General features: G+C 42.4%; 3 protein-coding genes across 4 annotated transcripts in view; all 3 read right to left on the bottom strand.

The window, feature by feature from the left end:
• rock2b (rho-associated, coiled-coil containing protein kinase 2b) overlaps positions 1-2,404 on the bottom strand; it is a 27,661-nt gene extending 25,257 nt beyond the window's left edge. The window contains exon 1 of the mRNA XM_030771152.1: positions 1,851-2,404. Coding sequence (XP_030627012.1) covers positions 1,851-1,949 — 99 coding nt within the window. The 5' untranslated portion in view covers positions 1,950-2,404. The remainder of the gene's footprint in view (positions 1-1,850) is intronic.
• Positions 2,405-4,612: 2,208 nt separating this feature from the next.
• LOC115809624 (cathepsin B-like) lies at positions 4,613-8,282 on the bottom strand. The gene is made up of 9 exons (XM_030771357.1): positions 8,160-8,282; positions 7,811-7,896; positions 7,540-7,654; positions 7,188-7,303; positions 6,967-7,052; positions 6,334-6,477; positions 5,589-5,705; positions 4,877-5,005; positions 4,613-4,689 (listed from the first exon to the last, which is right to left on the bottom strand). The coding sequence occupies exons 1-9, from the start codon at positions 8,280-8,282 to the stop codon at positions 4,613-4,615; spliced, it is 993 nt and encodes a 330-aa protein (XP_030627217.1).
• A 2,221-nt stretch (positions 8,283-10,503) lies between these two features.
• On the bottom strand, positions 10,504-18,478 carry fdft1 (farnesyl-diphosphate farnesyltransferase 1). 2 transcript variants are annotated; one of them, XM_030770989.1, is made up of 8 exons: positions 18,288-18,478; positions 16,660-16,757; positions 15,235-15,418; positions 14,758-14,886; positions 14,269-14,460; positions 13,420-13,596; positions 12,936-13,088; positions 11,801-12,025 (listed from the first exon to the last, which is right to left on the bottom strand). In XM_030770989.1, the coding sequence occupies exons 1-8, from the start codon at positions 18,384-18,386 to the stop codon at positions 11,801-11,803; spliced, it is 1,257 nt and encodes a 418-aa protein (XP_030626849.1). In that variant the 5' UTR covers positions 18,387-18,478. The 2 variants fall into 2 exon arrangements, with proteins under 2 accessions (XP_030626848.1, XP_030626849.1); XM_030770988.1 differs by lacking the exon at positions 18,288-18,478 and having other exon boundaries at positions 10,504-12,025; positions 16,660-16,970.
• Between the last annotated feature and the right edge of the window lie 1,977 nt (positions 18,479-20,455).

Raw genomic sequence — 20,455 nt, forward strand, 5'->3', positions numbered from 1 at the left:
TTTTGTCGTGGCGTGAGGCCGTAACCACCAAGACCCTCCGAGGGCCGTTAAACAGAGTGTTAACAAATGAATGAACCAATAAAACACGCACATCGGTCACTTTTACTCATTAAGTTGTTACTACTTTGTGAATGAACAGGGTGAGTGCAGATGGAAAATGGCCTACAGTTTCACTGATCGAAAGATCGAAAAAGTGACACTGATTGGAAATATTAGATTCTGAGTTCTTACAACACCACTGGAACTGTGGAAGCAAGGGGGTTTGTGTGTGTGTGTGTGTGTGTGTGTGTGTGTGTGTGTGTTTGTGTGTGTGACTCCGAAGAGACTCCTCCATCACTGATGCACTAACAACCAAAAATACTTATGGCACAATAAGTCAAGCATTTATTTATGGACAGAGATCACTTTTCATAAAGACTACCAGCATGCAAGCAATGTTCACAGTCATCATCCTCTCCTACCTCAGAGAGCTCTGTGTGTGTGTGTGTGTGTGTGTGAGAGAGAGAGAGAGAGAGAGGGAGAGAGAGAAAAGGAGAGAGTGTATGTGTCTGGGTGTATGAGTGTGTGTTTGAGTTTCTGAAATGCCCCTTCTGTGTTTTGAAAACACAGCCTAATCTTCCAAGTTCACCAGTGAAGCATGCACTCTTAAATTATGTGGGGGGTGGGTAGCCAAATAGGGAGGGGAATTTGTAAGAATTCTTTAAATAATTAATGACGTAGCTCTTTTGACTGATGGTTACAGAAGGTGCAAATACAGATGATACACAACCCGAAAAGCTTGCTTGTCAAGTCATCGCATCTCCTGTCACACACAAATGGCCTACAGTGCCCCCTCAACAGAGACAAGATCTAAAATTCAAATCTTAGCAGTTTGAAAAAAGAAAAAAAAAAAGACTTTATGTTATGGTGTGCCCACACGCGCAAAGCAGTCTCTTTTTAAAACACAAAGGAGGGGGACAGCAGCGTCATTCTCTAGAAATGAGGGCGTAGCCTTTGCCACAGATGATATCAAACAAAAGCAGATGATAAGGCAAGATAGGTGAGGAATAAGAGAAAGAATGGTTATGTAGGCCGGGCAAGAGCAGATTTGTCGTGTTTTAGTTCGGCATATCTGCCGTCAGAACACGACCTTCAAATTGAGAAGCCCCATTTTACGTTCATTTGATCTGACAGCCAAAGATAGCCTTGGGCCAGGTGTTGTTACCGTTTAGCCTAATGCATAATCATGAAAGGAGAGAATACGTGGCTTTCTGACATTTAGCACAAGGACATAGAGATTATTTCCGAGTTGCAGGTAAGTAGGCCTGTTTCGTGAGGACAGATTCCAAAAAAAAAAACCAAATCCGTCGTTAAATCGGGGTTGGATAACGAGACAAACAATATGACTGGCCGGATTCTAGGTGTCATGAACAAAAAAAATAAAATACATGAAATATTTAAACAGCTATGATAACTAAACAAACATGACTCAATGAATGGACAGCTGGTTTGCTATGCCCCGGTTAACCCCCCTAAATTTAGATCTCAGTTTTAGACCCGATGATGACGTCACATGAGTATTGGCTCACTACATAATAAAAATGATAAACTTGGATTTTTCATCGTAAATCAGAGAAACAACTCTGATTATAACAGCGTGAATCAAAAAGACTTAATCGGGTAAGTGTGTTTAGGTGTGTTCAAGAACATTGCATTTGTGGCTCTGTTCTCATACTGAATTGCACTTTGAATGGAAACCATTTCGTTAGACCGCACAGAAATTCTTAGATCTCACATCATTCGCCTTTTTGCACTTTTTCAGTCAATCTGAGAGATGTTTCTGGCACCATTATTAACTGCACGAAACTTACCAGTAAACTTTCCAAATTTATCGCCGACCGCGGATCTCTGATAAGTGTCTCAAGCTTTTTCAGTCGAGTTTCCATTCTCATCTCAGTTTCAGAAGACATTGTGACTGTTCGGTAGGACTCAAGTCCACAGAAGCATGTGACAACACGCCAACAAATTTTGTTAAGTCCAGATACCTGACTTGCTAATACCTGCCCGTGGCCTTTAGAAGACCGGCGGCGCGGAAGCTTCGTGTGCCACCCTCGACAAGTCGAGTAAAGGATTCACAGATCCAGCTGAATATTACTTAATAGTGGTTAATATGGTTCTATCTATTGTTCTATGAAATAGGCTGAAGTTAGTATTCTTCTCGAAAGATTTCACGGGGACAAGAACAAAAAGCCACCCGAGAGTTTCAGTGTTTTAAATTCCTCATTGCCACGGTCCCGGTTCAAAGCAACTGTCCCAGAAAATGACTCCTCGGAAAGACTTTGGTAAACCTTAACGACATCGGTGAAACTCGCTGTCGGTGGTATCCTCGCAGAACTGTAGGCTCTAACAGGTACGGCCTGTCTTGCCTTTGAAAACGAAACACCTCTGTCGGTTGGAGTCTGTCTCTACCGCGCGGTTAATGTCCCCTACTCAGAGCCCTCCCCGCGCTCACAGGAATTCCTCTGCTCTTATCTCATTCATCGTTTTAACTGCAGACGCTTATAGCTTCACTGGGACGCCGCCGTAACCGAACTATTAGATATAAATAACCAGTTACATGGATGTAGTTTTTGGACCTTCGCTCATGATTTATAGGCTACTATTGAAATCTGAGGCAAAAACCGGTACCATGTGTTCACTGTTTCTTATATTGTCACTGCTCGTTTTGTGGAGATCAAATCATAGTACACACAGTTTACCACATAACATTCTGGGAAAACAATTTAACATTTTAGCTGATAGATGTCAACTAATGGTGTTATTTTGAATCTTTTGAAACATCGCGTATATCTGTTTAGTTTCATGTCAGCTCGAAGGTACATGTGTCATGACACTGAATAATAATTACGCGTATCGAGATTCAGAAATAAATTATTCTTTATTAGTATTCATCACCTGTCATCACATGAATAGTTAGACAAGCACGTCCTCGAGGCAGTTCCTTTTGTCTGCTTTCTTGGATTATTTAGATTAAAAATAATCCCGTTTGGTGTGTCACTATCATTACGACACTTTTTTGGCTGGAACCTTCTTTAAGACTGAACAATGGCATGGACGGTGAGCGTCAGCGCGTAGGACGGACTGAACGCAACGTGGGGTGGACCTTCAAACAGCTGTTCATCAGTGACATACTTATTCACGGTTCGACAGGTGTGTGTGTGTGTGTCTGATGCGTCTCGCAGAGGAAATCTGCAGCTGTTTGTGAGTGTAATAATGTGCTAGCTGTTTCGATTTGTTTGTGTGATGGAAATGCAGAGGATAGCATAAACATCTCTTGTTGGCTGTCCAAAGATTTGTACAGTTTGTGAAAGTCTGAACACGTAGGCTTATGCGTTCACCAGGGCATTTTGTTAGCAGTAGGCTAATTCTGATATGATCTGATGCTTCAAGTTCCGTGTAGATATCGAAGTTAGTTAATTTCCCCCATGTTGTTTGCCAGCTACATCGCCTTTAGTGGATTTTCTTGTCTGATAACTACGTCCGTCTAAGTGAACTATTTTTATGTATCGCTGACGCATTTGTGGTTGAATAAAACCACACTGCCTATCGGACCTCAGACAGGCTACACTAGTTCTCTTGAGATGGAGATGCAGATAAAAACTACTCTGGCCCTCGTTTTGGTAGTTCTGGTAATATTTGCAAAATTTACTGATGCATATTTGACCTACATTGTTCGACGGCTCCAGTATTACCAGCGATTTATGACACGCACCTTTGAAATTCCGTTGCCTGTCATTTAGAAATCTAATTAGTTTATAGGTGATAGCTCACCCAGCAAAAGTAATTACATAAGAATTTTTTCAACTCAAATGATCCACGCCCTCCAACGTGCATAGCGAGTAGGCCTACTTAGATTCAATCGCTCTCTGGGTTCTGAACAGAATCACTTCAATTCGGTGGATGTAGGTTACAGACTGTAACGGTAAAAACTATATTTAGATATAACTTCACAAAACTTTGCCATGGACATGACGAGCAATACTTGAATTATTTTAGCATCGCAACAGCTGGACTTTAATGTTTTAAATAGCAGTATTATAATTTATTTCAACACACTTACATAATCCACGTAGGCCTGCTAATTTAGAAATAGGACACAGTTTAGGGGAAGTTTCTGGAAGACTCAGATAAACGGTTTAATAAGCGCGCAGTTTATTCACAAACCAACTGTGCTTAATTAAAAAGAAATCGTAGCCTACTTTAATTTGATTAACTTACATAACAACTATCTTCATCGTGAAGAATCAAATTGACGATACTGTCGCCCTAGGGGCGCGGGGCGTTTACCGTGCTTTCTCACATCGGCTCGAGACGTCGAACCAAAGTGCATTTGTCAATTATAAAAGCCACATGAGGATTTCAAAACAGGTAACATCAGTTTTAATTGTCAAGATTTCTGGGGAAAAAATTCTTCAAGAATGTATTAAAAGCGCTGAATAAAACAGCATGATTGAAAGCCTGCTTTAATTAGTTACTTTTAAAACAAACTTTTGCTTCACAGAGCATCCATTCTGCAATGATTCTGCAACAGTGGCACACACACACAATCACAACCACTCAGTCAAACTCCGACTTAGATGAGTGGAATTCCAGCAACCATCTCAGACTCAATGCCGCAATGGTCTTTTCCTCTTAAGATCTTAAAGTAACCTGAGAAAGACAGACATATATTTTATCACGAGCAACAGTTTTTTTAGGCCAGTACAATACAACACACATTTCACTTATGATTGCTGCACCTTCTTCTTCTTATAATTTGTTTAGAAGAAAAAACAAAAAACAGAAGGGGCTGACTATAAACATGGTAAATGATTTGACAAATAGAGGGAGTCCGTACCCTTATCACCCCAGTCTGTGTTCCAAGAGTTTGCAACCAGCCAGTAGGGGGTGCCGTTCTCCTTACCCCAGCCCAGGATTTTAACGGCATGCCCTCCCAAGACTGACCCTGTCACATGCTGGTATACACCTTGAGAGACAGAGGTTTTGTTTGATGCACAGAAGTGTGACATAGCTTTTTTTTTAAACAAACACTGCACTGTCTTAAGCGCGCTGTGAACATAAGATGTCGGTATGTGGTTAAGCTGCCTCATTAGTTCAGCCAAGTACAGCTATTGTCATAGTCGCATAAATATACAGAGGTTCATCTCAAAGAGGCTTTTTTTTTTCAGGCTTCTGGAAAATTCACATGTCCACACCCAAAAAGCAACAACAAGAGCCAATAGACCGAAAAATCTGTGGAGGATCACGTTACTGAGATAGCTTTACCACGCTAGTCCAGTTTTTTTTTTGTTTTTTTTTTGAGAGGTCATGAGTTGCGAGAATCAAATTTCCCTCGAGTCCTTTCTTTTCAGCCCGAAAAACTAGTGTGGTGGGTGGGGGGGGCAGAAAAATTCCACGAAGCCCTCAGCTTTTCGGGGTTTTACCACTGAACCCCTTCTTAACTTCCCCATGTTTACTGTCTGTGTGTGATTGAGCCTAGACTAGAGTTTGATCTTGTCTGATGTGCCCCCCCCCCCCCCCACCCCCCCCCGGTCTTGGGTTAGGCGAACCTGTCTTGTAGAGCAGGAAGTCTTCATAGACGGTGAAGGCCGCCTCCACGGGCCCATTCTTATAGATCTCAGCCATGATTTGTTGCTCATTTGAGGGGATGCCATATGCCGTCTTTCCTGTGGGGGGGCAGCAGAGAGGTTAAAAATTGCAGGCGTACTACCACCAGACTTGTAGAAGTCATACGGTGTCTGTGTTAGGAAATATAAAGCCACAGCACAGATCCGACCCACATCAAATAGGTATTTGAAGTGTTTGAACAACTGGACCCTGTCCCAGTTCTCTCCATTGCTTTCCTTTCCGATGGCCTTGCGGTTTTAATTAACATGATAAATGACACTGTTTTCATGAAGGCCCTGTGAGGCATTAATGTAATCTTAGGTAGGTGGTAACTTTAAAGGAAATAAGACACAAGGTAAAGAAGATGTATGGGATTTGCTGGCACAGGGCCCAGTCACTTAAATGCTTCAAATTCTTCTGTGAATACTATAGATGATGAGGATAATGATGATGATGGTGACAACGATGAATTCCAAAACGTATATAAATAGAGTACTAGCCGGTGTCCGCTGGCACACCGGCTTTGGTCTTTCGTCATTACAAAATGCTGACTCATGATTTTAATCATGTTTTTAAGTCATTTGCATTCAATGATTCCATTCTGATCCAATCATTAACATAAGTATGTACACAGGCTCTCCTTAGGGGAATGTATATGCAGTGTAAAGCCAGTAAGACCTCAGTTACCGAAGTGTTTGTCTTTGGGATAGGAGAGGGTGTATCCAGACACACACTGTTTGTCACATTTCGGGGTGTCCTGCTCTCCAGAGCAGGGGGGGCGTGACCCGTTCACATGGTGCTCGCAGGGTGCAATAGTATAGGGTCTGCAGCCTGCACCATAAACAGGTAGACAAGTCACATGATCAGAGGGAAACAAAGAGGAAGTATTGTCAAAAGATTAAAAAAATGAGAGACTGATCACAGATAGAGTGGAGGAAATTGCAACAGGTCCACCCTGTGGTTAGACACAAAGCATTAAAGGAGAACGTTGCCATTTAGAACTGTCATCTCTGGGGTTTTTCAGTACTTCAGAGTGTCAGTCAAACACTTTAGATTACTGCAAAGAAGGGTGTTCAAAAAAATTCTGTCGACAGCGTAATTGCAAAGAATCAACTGTTAAAGTGGTCCACCTCTGTACGTTCGAGTACACTTCACTTTTGTGGTGAAAAGTGACACGGACTTATGGACTTTAAAACTTTATGTTGGCCAGTGCGTCAAAACGGCATTATTCAAGTTATCCAGGATTATGGTCGAAGAAATTCATCACAATGTAATAATGGAGGGCATGACGAGGTCCACGCATAGATCTAAAAAACTCACCGACGTTAGACTGATAGAGTCCACCAGTTACGAGGCCGGTCTTGGCCCAGTAATCCCAGGCTGAGGAGGGATATCCTCCAAAACACCTACAAAAGAACAACAAGCCATCGAATGAGCCAAAGGGATATAGAGAAAAAAAAAATGACTCGGAAGCAGGTGGACAGAGCAGACAGAGCAGTAATGTTTCTATGTTTCCGTAGAAACATTAAAAAAATGCACACCCCATGCCACAGTCCTCGCAGCAAGTCAGCAAGTCCTCAGCAGAGACCTCCACAGACACTTTGCCGGCACTAAGGATGCAGATCCGGTCAGACATGGCTTCAACCGCTCCAAAGGCCTAAGACCAGTGACAAAAAAACCAAAACCACAGGCGCCATCAGGGTGTTGATGTCTACCTGCTGCAGTGTGGATGGCTGGTCTGTGTTTGTCTGCTGCACTGTAGAGTTTTTGTCTGCTGTAGAGTGGATGTTTGTCTGCTGTGATGTGGAGGTTCGTCTGCTGTGATGTGGAGGTTTGTCTGTTCAATGTTTGTTTGTTTGTTTTCCTGCTATGCTGAAGATATCTGGGTCTTACCCAGCAAGACCCACAGGAGCCCTGGTCACGGATCTGACTGATGGTAGGGCATTTAGGCCACTGAGTCCTTGCATCAAAATTTTCAGGCAATTTAATGTCTTCAGTACTCTTTGGCCTATAGTGAGTGAGGGAGAGAGAGAGAGAGAGAGAGAGAGGAAGGGAGAGAGAGAGAGGGAGAGAAATCAACATTACCTAAGTACATATTATGCATACTTAACAATATATTTCATTCAATTGTTTTCTTTTTTTTTTTATTCAGTAAATCACTTACAGCTCAGGAAGCTTGGGGCCCTTCAGCAGAGTTCCACATAAGGTCTTGATGTAGCTGTAGTCAGCATTGGGGAAGTTGATTCCTGCCTGTGGGTGGGGGAAAAAAAAGAACATGAGCGGGAAAGAGAGAAAGAAGCAGAGGAAGAGAAAAAGAATGTAGGTCGTGTGCAAGACAGGTGTGTCTCCACCCAAATTTCCCCCTGTCTTTCTTTCTGCCTCAGAAAATGATTCATTTCTGTGGTGCAGCAACATCTGAACAGCGTCATACAAAGCATTAACTGCAGCGGTGTAAACTCACGATTCCGCTGCATTTGCCCTAAAACTGCCGAGTTCCTAAAAGGTGCGCTTACCGTCCAGGTAGTGTTGGCCTTGTTGATGTAATTGACCGCATCCTGTGACAGCCCAGAGAGGCGTGGCTTCGCGTAAGTGATTGACAGGAGCGCGAGAAAACACAGTAGGCCGAGTCGCGGCATTCTGCAACGCACAAAAAGAGAAACTTACAACTTTACACTCGGTCATTGGACATAGAATCACAAGCTATGCGATTTTCAGGCGGTTTGGCATCCGTATGGTAAGAAAGTGCAGTTCTGTCTTTGTGTAGGCTACCGACAAATGCCGCAAATGCGAATACCGCAAAAAGGTGCACGTAACCTATACAGCATCCTATAAGAGTGGTCAAACACCTGTGAAACCGTTTAAACCACTGAGATAAATCTGTCAGAGACGCATCAGATGAAAGAAGAAGTTGAAAAAGGAAAAAACGAATTACTTTTCGTTTATAGTGAAATGCCCACTCGACGAAATTTCATCCAGATGATGGCTAGCCATTGCTGGACGCGCTTATGGCGGCGCTTTCTGTAACCTGGGAGACTAAACAGTAATCACGTTGACATAAAACCTGCGATTTCTCCACATAGTACGTGAGGATCTTGTTTGGTTTTGTAGGGGTAGTCCATGTAAAGTTAAGATTTCACATGGAAATAGTTTACGCTATAATAAGATTTGTTTATCAGAGGCAGTAGTTCTTTTTAAGTGGTCCGACGGCCCCCCTCTGGTCTTGTCAAAACAGCGAACAAGAGTTTCCCCCTGACACTGTCCGCTTAAGATGGTTCCCTCGGGATCTCAGGTCCGGTAGTTAAGCTACTTTATGAAAGTGTGTGGGAAAAAAAAAAAAAAACACTATGAAAGTCACTGAACTAAACTGAGTTAAATTGGATCAAAAATGTCCAGCAGAGAATGTTACACTACATTCTCCAGCGCATAATATACTGTTAAGGCCACGATGTTGTACAAATGCTAAATTATGTATGGTAGGCTTGGCAAGCCTTTTTTTTTTAAAATTAATTATTACATTTGAAGAAGTAATGTGCTATGCATTTCCAGTTGTGCGTATCTGCACAGGATATTTGCATTAAAATACAGTGAATTTTCACCTCTCACCTTTCACCTCAGTTCATTTACCTCTTTCTTACCCCCCCCCCCTTTTTAAGACACTCAGAGAGTGAATTAAAATGAAAAGACAGAACCTAATTAATTTCTTCGATAGGAAAGATTAAGTTGCACCCGCAAAGTGTTTTAATACAAAACAAACATCAGACAAATCATTAATACAAAGAAAAGCAAAGTTATTCACCTGCTCAGTTACGGATCACTGCAAGATGGTCTTTGTTCTCCAATACAAAACCTCGAAATAACCGAAACTCTGAACATCTCTGTTTAAAAACCGTCTTGAGATGAAGTCACACGCCGAGCCATTTGATGGTTTGATGACTGTCATATGACTGAGGTCAAGGTCATAGACCTCTACGTAGTGTCAGTGACTGTTTGTACAGACAGGAAGTTCAGCACCACACCACCTGCCGTAGTCACCTGTCTCCTGGCTGCTAATGTCAGGGAAAACGACTCTGAGAGATTCTACTGCATCACCTCTCCTAGGCTGTTAAACCTCTTGTTTCAAAACACTGCGTTTCATTACCGTAGAGATTTCAGGTTGCACAATAATGCTTTGGACTTGGTTTGCACTGCGAGCTATACAAGTCATTATTGAAATGTGCTCTTATCTAGAGCAAATTACAAGCAGTTCATCCACGTTAAAGAAAACTAATAATATGTCACCTTCAAGTATAGAACCTCTCCATTAAAAAGTGTGATTACATTACAGTACATTGATTCATTTTGCAGACGCTTTTATCATGGGCGACATCCAATACAAGCAGAATACAAAACACAGTAAATATCCATTGGGGAGCTGGTTGTTGCAGAAGTGCCCCTGCTGAGTTCATTATCAGGCCAGATAAACACGCAATTAAATTTAAAGGAAAAGTAATAGCGTGAGTTACAAGTAGGTCATGTGCCAAGTATCACAAACTGATCACGAGATTAATCTGCCTCTTAAAAAGAGCGAGTGCTCATCGGTCATGGGATTTCTCACAGAGGCATATGTTTATGATAATAGTAAGGAAGTGCTGTGTTTTTTTAATTTGTGATTTCATCTGTTCATTTCATCTGAAGTATGAATCCCCCCCCCCCCCCCCCCAAAAAAAGAAAGAACTGTCTGAATGTTTTCATTGGTACAATTTTTTCGACGTCTCAGCATCTTGCAGTTCGACCTTTGAACCCTCCCCCGCTTGAACTGCGGTGACTGTGCAGTTTGTAATCACAAGGTTTGCTTGTTTACAGACACGAGACATCTGGTGAACATTTATTTTCTTTTACGCGTTTATTATTCGTCCAATTACGTACAAATCAAAAGATCCACATTACATGGCAATGTTATTATAATTTCACCTCTGTTAAGTACAAAGATTAATCCAGCTAGCTTTTTTTGTTTTCGTTTTTTCCTTTGTCTTTAACTCATCAAAGCTCAGCATTAAGGACACTTTTGCTGTAGTCCCTCGGCCTATCTCAAAAGCACTAACATTAGCTGAGGTGAACTGCCACCAAGTAACTTCTCATCCATCTACGGACAGGTTCCTCCGATCCGCTTCTGGAGGTCCAGGAGCTGGAAACCGAACAGGTTTTGGGTTAATGCGGAATCCAGCAGGACTGTGGACCTCCAGATTCGGAGCAGAGGAACTCTAGATCTAGACCTTCTAGAGAGAGAACCCAAATCAAACAAAGAAACTCCTCTTTTAATCTGCTGTGTGGTAAAACTGATCGTTGAGGCATAAAATGATTTAGTCTCTGACTGATAGCGCAGTGCTGTGGTTACGCCCGATGACCAGATCTCCTCTAAATGTCATGTGAAGGGAAAGGACTGAATGACTACAAAGTGCAATGTCTAAAACCGTGTGCTGTCTCGTGATACCCTGCCAGTGTACGAACGTGCCTCTAGCCTGTAGACAGCTCATGCTAGAAACGTCAAGGTCATAAATCCAATAAACATAACAGAACACAAAGAAAACATGTCACCGTGGTGACGTCACCATGGTGACAAGTAATTGTTTCATGTCAACAAAACCTCTCAGCAGAACTGCTAATTAATAAACAGGGATCTAAACAGAACTGTTGGCATATATGAGTTTTCAAAAGAGGAGGGAAAAAAAAAACTCCAACTCAAAACAACCATGACATGGAGAGCAGGTAAATGGTAATGAGAGACATGAGAGGTTTTATAAAGGATGCTAAAGTTGAGGTTGATATTGGCTAACCAAACAGGGAGAAAAATAGATGACAGAAAAAACACACGTACACATACATACACACACACACACACACACACACACCCACACAAAAAAAACCAAGACCAAAACTGTCTCTGCTACCAAACTGCTGCAGGTCTTCTAGTGTTCACCCTGGTTATGAGTCAAAAACCTAGAAACAGATCAACAGATCCAAGGTTTTCCTCCCAAACGACCCCCCACTCACCCCAAACAAACAAACAAAAAAAAAGAAACAAAAAAAAAAGAAAAAAAGGACCAGGGCTTGTGAGGTATGGGTCTGAGTCTGTGTAGCCCAGCGAGACAGAGCGCTGCTGGGGTAGCGGTGGGTCTCAGTGCCCCTGCATGTCCGTGGTGCCCGCCGCCTGCCCAGCGGTGGCACTGAGGTACTGCCAGCTGAGGGCAGCCAGGAGCATGGCGGCAGAGAGGTAGACGGGAGACAGGTGATGGGAGCGGGAGAGGAGAGTGCTTTGGGACAGTGTTCTCTCCCGGATCACGCCCAGGATACGCAGCGTCTTCTCCCGCGACGGGTCGGAGAGGGAGACCTTCTGTAGTATCTGGAAAGAGGATGATCGCAGATTAGGATTGGGCCATCACAGGGAGGCGGCGGTTAATTGAAATGCAGTTCACAGAAAAAGGATAGATGAAATAAATGGGGGAGAAAGGCCCAAAGACAATCAATCCAGTCATGAGTCCACTCTCTAAGACATTTGTTCACATAAAAGTGCATAGAAAAAGCAGGTTGTACTAAACTGAAACATACTACAGTCTACGGTGCTGCTAAAATAAAAATAAATGAAGGAATTTGTCGAGGCGGCCAAAAATGCCTCTCTGTTACCATCCCGCTGGAGTATTAATTTGTGCATTGTTTTGAATATCACTGTGTGCCCTCTAAATGATCCACAGACACTTAGGGCTTTACAGAGGCATGCTCTTTGCTAAGCAGCAAATAGTGCCATGTGTTGTTTTTGGTGTTCAGACTCCTTGCCACAAGGGGGCAGTTAAGTGCAATATCAGCTGCACCGATGAACTCAGATAAAGAGCAAACACTTTGACTTTGCACTATCTAAAAAAGGACAGACAACATCCCCTAAAGACAAAGGGGGAGGAAGCACTGACATCTGTACTAACTACATTAAACTGGTTCTCTGTATTAATTACAAATGATAATTTAAAAGAAATTCTTCATTGTGTAGAGCTTTTAATCTCTCAGTGCCTCTCAGATTTTTAGTATAAATAACGTCATATGAACCATGACACATTGCCAAAAAAAAAAAAATTACATATATATATATATATAAAATACATATATATATATATATATATATATATAGTTCAGCCTTTAATGCAGAGAGACTGACAAACACAATGCTATCATGTAAAGGCACTGTGTAACTGGGCATTTACAGTCTTAAATAACCCTACCACACACACACACACACACACACACACACTGCGCTAACTGACCTCCTGGCTGTACTGTGCTATAATGCTCTGGACTGCACTCATGTTGGTGGCCTGCATCATCAGTGTGACGGCCTGACCCTTCCTGATCTTCACCACGCCCTGGAACACCTGTGGGTTGTTATAGCAGGCAGAAAGTGTTGCTATCGCCATCACCTGGAAGAGGAGGGAATAACACAAAGAGGAAAAAAATAAATTAAGAAACTTGTCTATTCACCAAAGTCATGGGCCTGACCACAGAGTAATCCTAACACGGCAGGATTTCAGCACAACATGGATGAGTATTGATGTACGAGTTTTAAAACTGCTTAAAAAACAAATAAAACGCGTTAAACTGCGCAGTCAGTCATGGTGCTGCCAATCATTACTGTCTTGTTTACATCACTGCCACAATCTTAACCTGTAATCTTCCAGAACGTTGCTACCCTGGTTTCACACGTCTGTGGTACTTTTAACTGGGTGTAGGTGACGGTTTGGTGCGGCTCACCTGAGGGATGGCACAGAAGTTAAAGACACTCTGGTTGCGGAGGCGGGACAGGTAAGAGATGACGTCGGGCACGTGACGGAGGGCATCGGTGACCAGCATGTTGAGACAGGACAGGGCAGAGTTCAGATTCTGCGGCTGGGCGAAATCCTCCAACCGCGACGCAAACTGACTCCAGGCCTAGAACACAGATAAAACACCCTTCTGTAAACTCTTATCTTATGTCAGTGGTCTAACTTAACCTTTCAAGTCTACAATACTCCTATACATGTTGGTTAAAAAAAAAAATATGGTAAAAATATGTGTTGGTAAAAAAAGGTGCAAAGATGACGTAAGAATGAAGTGATCCTGAGCCATTAACGGCCTCTGTTATCAACAAATAATCAGAATACCAATGAATTATGATAGAAAAAGATAACTTGTATCTAAAAGATTAAGTTAAAAACATGCTTATCGATTTAAAGTAAATGGGCAGGAATTTGATGTCTCAAATGCACAGTTCATTGGGTAAAACAGTGAGAATGAGAGAAGGTTTTTATTTATTTTTTTTACTTATTTATTTATTTTACAATATTCATCTTTGCACCGAAAGAAATATTTCACAAATCAGGCCATAACTACACCATCCCCTGTAGCCTGCTATGCTATTATCATTGATCAGCAGTTACAGCAGGCAAATAAATACCATGACTATCATAGCTACAGTATCCACCTTTCTTTGACTGATTTGGACTTGGATCACAGCACGACTTCTGATTGGTTGACTGGGACACTGTAATATCATGTTTACCCCTATAGCCTGTGCCCATCACAGAGAGGGGGTTATTATTTTTTGGGATGGCAGGTCTTTACCTCCTCTGGCCAGAAGGCACGCCCCTCCTGCTGATCCTCCAGGTAGTCTCTAATGATGTTGGTCTTCTGTAGGAACAGCCCCATAGAGTTGGCCAGCTCTGTGTCTTTGCCCACCTCTGGGTCCTCCAGCTGGGACGCGGAAAAGAGCTGGGACAGGCCTATACCCACCAGGCCAGCCACGTAATGACAATACTGCAAAGAGGAAAAACGTTCACGTGTACAATGAGTGACCTATAAAACTCCATGAAGTTAAACGGGCAAAATAAGCACAGGCTCCTACTGGCACAATATCCCAGGGGTAAGTGACTGTTAACACGTAGTTCCACGTGCATGTCTGTCCACGGACAAAAATCATACACGTTCGTGAAATAGTAATCTTCATCTGTTTAGGATGATCTAGGATTTCTAGGATCTAGGAGACACAGAGAGAGAGAGAGAGAGAGGGTGTCCATACCAATGACCACTTATGTCATCTGACACAGCACATACCTTATCCCACTCCTTCATGGAGCCGACTTTCTTCTCCAAGAACTCTGCCATTCCGACTCCCATCCGGTGGCAGATGTCTGAAATGACATCGCGATATTCCTGGCCTAAGTTTCTGAACTCCACAGAAATCTGCAAAAAATATCATTCACTTGTCAAGCCAAATAAACAAAACACAAGACATAAACACGGCGCAAAACAAGGACTGTTTATTAACCCCTTTTACTACCGACATTTTGATCAGTATGTCAGTTTCCACTGGTATCTTGTATGCACACGTGGCAAGGCAGAGACAAAATCTGATTCATTGCCTAATCTGGCTATAACAAATACTGAAAGATTTTGCAACTAATTCTTCAGCCTGATCTCAAAAAATTATCCTAATTTCATATGAGGAGGAGCACTGTTGCAGCTAATACTACGCTGAAGGCTGAGTTAACCACTGCATTTTCCAGGCGTTTTTTTTCTGTATTTACTGACCGTGGGGAAGTCCTCCAGGACCTGTCTGTCTTTCTCCTTGCTTTCAGTGAAGCACCACTCTGGCTGGTAGAGGAAAGTGTGGAAGTCATGCAAGAGAGGAACTTTCTTCTCCAACGGTATTGTCATGTCATCTTCGACTGTGTCTAGGGCACGTAGCACCAGGTAGAATATGCACACTGCATGCCTGTGAAATTGAAAGGTTGGGGGAGGTGTTAAACCATAGTAAGCCACTATATACAGTGAGAAAAACATAGTTTCCATTAGGCAGAGGTTACATGAGCCGCATGAAGGCAAGCACGATGAAGAAGAGTGAGGAGGAGGAGATGAATAAACCTCTGTTTCCCCATTCCTACTCTTGGAGGCCAACTACACTGCACAATTTTAGTTCTGCCCCTGGTCTTACTCACCTAATTCAACTCTTCAGTTAATTACCGAGGCACTGATTCGCTGAAACCGATTGTGTTAGAACAGGAAGGGTGGGTCAAAATGTGCAAGGCCGTGGGGCTCTGGGAGCAGGGTTGGGAAACGTTGGCCGTCATGTACAGTAAACGTTGCTGGCACGCAGCCATCAGTTAGACCCTTGAAATGTAGACCCAGGCGTGTAAGCCTGCCGTGAGATCCAATAGACGACCTCACGCTAACTTTGACATAAATAACTAACTCTACGGGAGACATAACTCTGGGTGACAGCTCTGTACAGAATAAAGTTGCAATTGTCTTGTCCCTCAAGTTTTTCCTGACACGTCAGAAAAAGAACTAGAAGCAACCAGAAGTTCGGGGTCAAAATTCCGTATCCTTCGTTTTTCTAAACAGTATAGGAGATAAAACTGAACTAAAGAGTTCAACTGCTTTTCGTGATAACCTATGTTGAGAGGTCTATATTTACAGCACCGTTAGCGCGAAATAGCCTGCGCGGAATTTGTAAATGCTATTCGCTTCCTTGTGAGAACTTGCATAGCGCCAAAGCGACAATGACCAAACGTCCACTTTGGTTACACAGTTCTAGATTTCACCCGTTCAAAAGTATACCTTTTTTGGCAAACTTAGTGCTTTACAAACAGTCGTGTCACTGTTGTAAGCTGAACAGCTGGCTTAAAATAGACATAAGGTTGTGTGGCAAGCGGGGGACGGCTGGTGCAACGGCGGCCTAAACTGTCTCTAACTTGGATCACTTCGTTATGCAAGTTATGTATTTGTGGTCTGCGTTTGTTCAACGCAATAAAACAAAACACGCAGGTGAAGGCGAAAACGCCCATTGACAAACTAACAGACGCAACACTTATTAATCTAATAATTTTTAACTTTAACATGACCCACTTGTCCTCGAATTTTGTTTTGTATACAACATGGTAGACACGCCCCTCGCGGATGCATGGTCGAAGCAGATGAAAACAGGAAGGCTGGAATTAGCAACCGTTAACTTACCGTAGCTCTCCGTCAAGTGCCTGAATCACTGCGGCGAAACTCCGACTCGTCTGGTTCAAGTACACGTAGCATGTCCTGAGACTCTCGCTCATAGATTCCTGACAAGAGAAATAAAGAAACCCAGAATAACGGTGAGGGTTAATGGGTTTTAAAGGGAGAGGTCGGAGGGCCCACCATCCTTCCTGAACTCCCCTTTCGCCTAATCTACCCCCAGTTAGCCGCGAGCGCGAGGCAGATGTCGAGTTTCTCACTGACAGAGAACGTTTGAACACAGAGAAGGACACTGTGGTCTTGCAACATGCTCCAGCCATATGAAACGACGCTCTGTCTAAGCAAGCAGTTTACTTGCTTCAACGTAGCTCTCTTAGTTGGTAACAATTTCAAATAAACAAGTAAGCATAAAGAGCTCTGCAGGAAAGGGCATGGTTGACAACTGAGGTGAAACTTTGGGAAGGCGTTAGCGAAGACGTGGAATTTGCGTTACTCGCGCGACACCCGCACTGATCCGTACGTACAACGTTAGCTGAATTTCAATCCAGTGGAATCGTACGGATGATTTACTGATCTGTGGCAGAGCGTTTGCTCTTTGGTATTCCCATGATTGCTCCGCCCACGTTTATCTAAAAACTTCTAACCTCCCTCAGGGCACATGGCTTCATGCCAGCCTTCAGCCAAACAAATTTAAAGAGGCCAGAAACAAAGAATGTTACTTGTGATTGTTATATGAGGCGCGCGCGTTTATGCTACACAGTCTACATGCATTTGTTCCCAACAATTCAGAAAGAAGTGTGAAGAAAAAAGACCGTGATTCTTAAATCCATAGCAGGGTTATTCTGCAAGTTCAAATGTGGAAATATGCACAAGAGGTTAATAGCATCGGTCGTAAACAATTTCTGTATTTTCAGTAACGGTTTCACTCAGCGCGGACCCACATTTATGAAGCGCTGGTCTCCTATGACATCAATCTGCAGACGACAGGTGACGTTATTATGAAGTTGTCATAAACTGGCCTTCTGTTACATGTTTTTCCTCTTTATTTTCCTAAAACGGACACCTGTCAATCACCGTTAGGATGCTCGCTGGACACATAGATGGGCCATTTAATTCATCCTGTTACATAACATCAAAACATATTATTTACGCGTGGAGAAGAATAAGAGGTTGCCCTAGTTTAGGATCCGTGTTTTAACTGTCAGAAGTCAAGGATTAGCTACCTGTCAAACATGCGCAGAGAGTAATCCCTTTGAATGAACTAACAAAGCCCATTATAGAAGTCAGAGCTGTGCCATCAAGTCAATGATTATCCCATGGGTTTTAAACAAGCAGTGATGCACACATCTTACACATTTTAAAAATGAATTCCGACACAGCAATATTTCAGAGACATATTTCTGCAGGGCTGGTGTCGATTATCAGTCGTAGCGTTATGAGAGGTGAAACCCCGCAAGACTTCCTGTTACTGTAAACAGTGGTAGCATATAGTTTCAAATATGTAGCTTCGTCGTTCACGCACGTTACTGGATGTCTACTTGGCACGACCTCTATGCACTGTATCGCTGCGTATTTCGTGAGCATCTCCGCGAGACGCATCCCTTCAACACGTTAAAACTGCTAGTGGAGATACTCACATAATCCAACTTCGGCATGACAGAGCGACAGCCTCCCATTTTGAATTTAAGGAGGTTGTATATCTCCTCCGGATGTCCTAAAGACTTGACGATATCCATTTTCACGCTGTCTGTGCGGTGAGGATATTTGAACAACTATACTGAATTTCAAGCTATATTTTGACGTTCAAGCGGCATATCGAGATGATACGGAGCAAGTACCTGCCCACCTGAGCGACAGAAAATCCTTAGAATCCTCGGAATCGTCAGATCGACTGACATATCTGATTGGCTTTGGCGCCATGGGCTCAGCGTCGTATAGCCTGTAAAAGACGAGAGCGACTGGTGTGATGTCCCGCCCTGTAGCGCACAGGAGGGGCTTGTTGCCACAGAAGCTTTTTATTGGTCTATATTCTGTCGACACACATGATAGACTGTCCGGATTGTCTGGTGAGAAGCATTGTTCAAGCGTGTTATGTCACACTGAAGCCTGTAGTGTAACCAAGCACAGATTAATCCGTTCACCTTTTTCAGAGGGGTAGTTATGTTTGAATGAAGAACCATGAATCTTCATTGAAGAATATGTTAGTTTAATCATTTCGGCCAAAATAGCAGTTTTTTTTTCCAATAGCCTATTTTTCATAGCGCTGATGATTACAGTATTGATTCCTGCGAATTTTAAACCGTAGTCCACCCAGTTTGAAAAGCCCATTCCACTTTTCGTGTGAGACAGGTTTCAGATATCCCAGACAAACTTCTTTGCATCGCGCTGCTCTCAAAAGGAAGAATATGATATTACATATACATGTATCTGTCGCCGTCTGTCAAACTAAAATTAAGTATTTTAACGTACATAGATTTAAGAGATCCTAAATATGTTCTAACTGTTCAAATATATTATAGATATATTGGTAGATGAAGACTATTTATAGATAGATAAAAACGTGAGGTTCCCCATTAACCATAGTGAACCACCTCATAGACATTTCCATGTTTTCTGTAACGATGTCATCATGTTGCCGTTTTAATAGTTTCTTTTGGCAAAAGTGCAGAAAAAATCGGGACACCATTGACTGCTGCATGTTTTATTAGCTTCCATAGTTTAGCTACACACAAACAGGATCGGTATCAAAGCTTTACAGTAGGGAACATCTGGGCCAAAGGTAACGAAGCCCAACCTCTGCGCTAGCCAGGTTCACCGCAACAACTCGGTACAGCAGAAATAAGCTTTTACTAGTTATTATGGAGTGAGAGTTTTATACATACATTACATTTTATACATAACAATCATATATTGGAGAAAAGAATTAGATGAGCAAAAAAGTTTTCATCACCCGTGGGCAAACGGTTCAATCTAATACTGTTTAATATACAGGATCAGACTCAGAGTTCGGCATGTTAGCGCAGTCTTTAACGTGCTGACCTGAGATGAAGGTCAGTTGTTATAGACTTAACCCTGTTTTACTTAAATCAGAATAAATATCAAAGCGTTTTTTTGCCATACAATTAAGAAAATAAGGAAAAGAAAAGTCAGCAAAACACAAGAAGAGCTCGGTTTTTTTTTTCAGTGATAAGGAAATGACATCTGTTGGATTCTGACATTGTCAGGTGGGAACAAAAATATCGGTATCACAGAGAAATAATACCATAAAAGTTTTTTTCCCCCCATTAAAGTAGCTTATATTTGAGGAAACTATGTACTTAACATCTCTTGTTGTGCTATTTAAACTTGCTCCTGAATATGAATTTTAGAGTTAGGTTTTACCTGTCTGCATCTTCAACTTCAAGGACCATTGGCCAAGCTAATCATATTCGATATCCATTTATGGGCACCACTGCCAACACAATCAGCCACATCCTTAGCAGAGGGAACCAAGGTTTGGAACCAATTTTTACCATCAAAGTAGTTCTATAATCTTGCACTAGTGTTAAATCAACTCTAAGAGTGTTTATACTGGTCGAAACTGGAGCAACGAAAACCCACTGACACTGACCGATTGGCTTTGCAGGTGAGTTTAATATCCTCAAACTCAGGTATGCAGACATATATCATGTAGTGAAAAGTATGAACACCTTCCTCTGTGTACAGATATGACAAACTGGAGGTGTGTTACAGGCCCGTGAAGAAGGTTTGCAATATTTGGATGGAGTGACCAAATCCTTTTCAACCTTGATTTTTTTTCTTGGTT

The sequence above is a fragment of the Chanos chanos genome, chromosome 4 (genome assembly GCF_902362185.1).
Source record: "Chanos chanos chromosome 4, fChaCha1.1, whole genome shotgun sequence".
In the NCBI taxonomy this organism is placed as follows: Eukaryota; Metazoa; Chordata; class Actinopteri; order Gonorynchiformes; family Chanidae; genus Chanos; species Chanos chanos.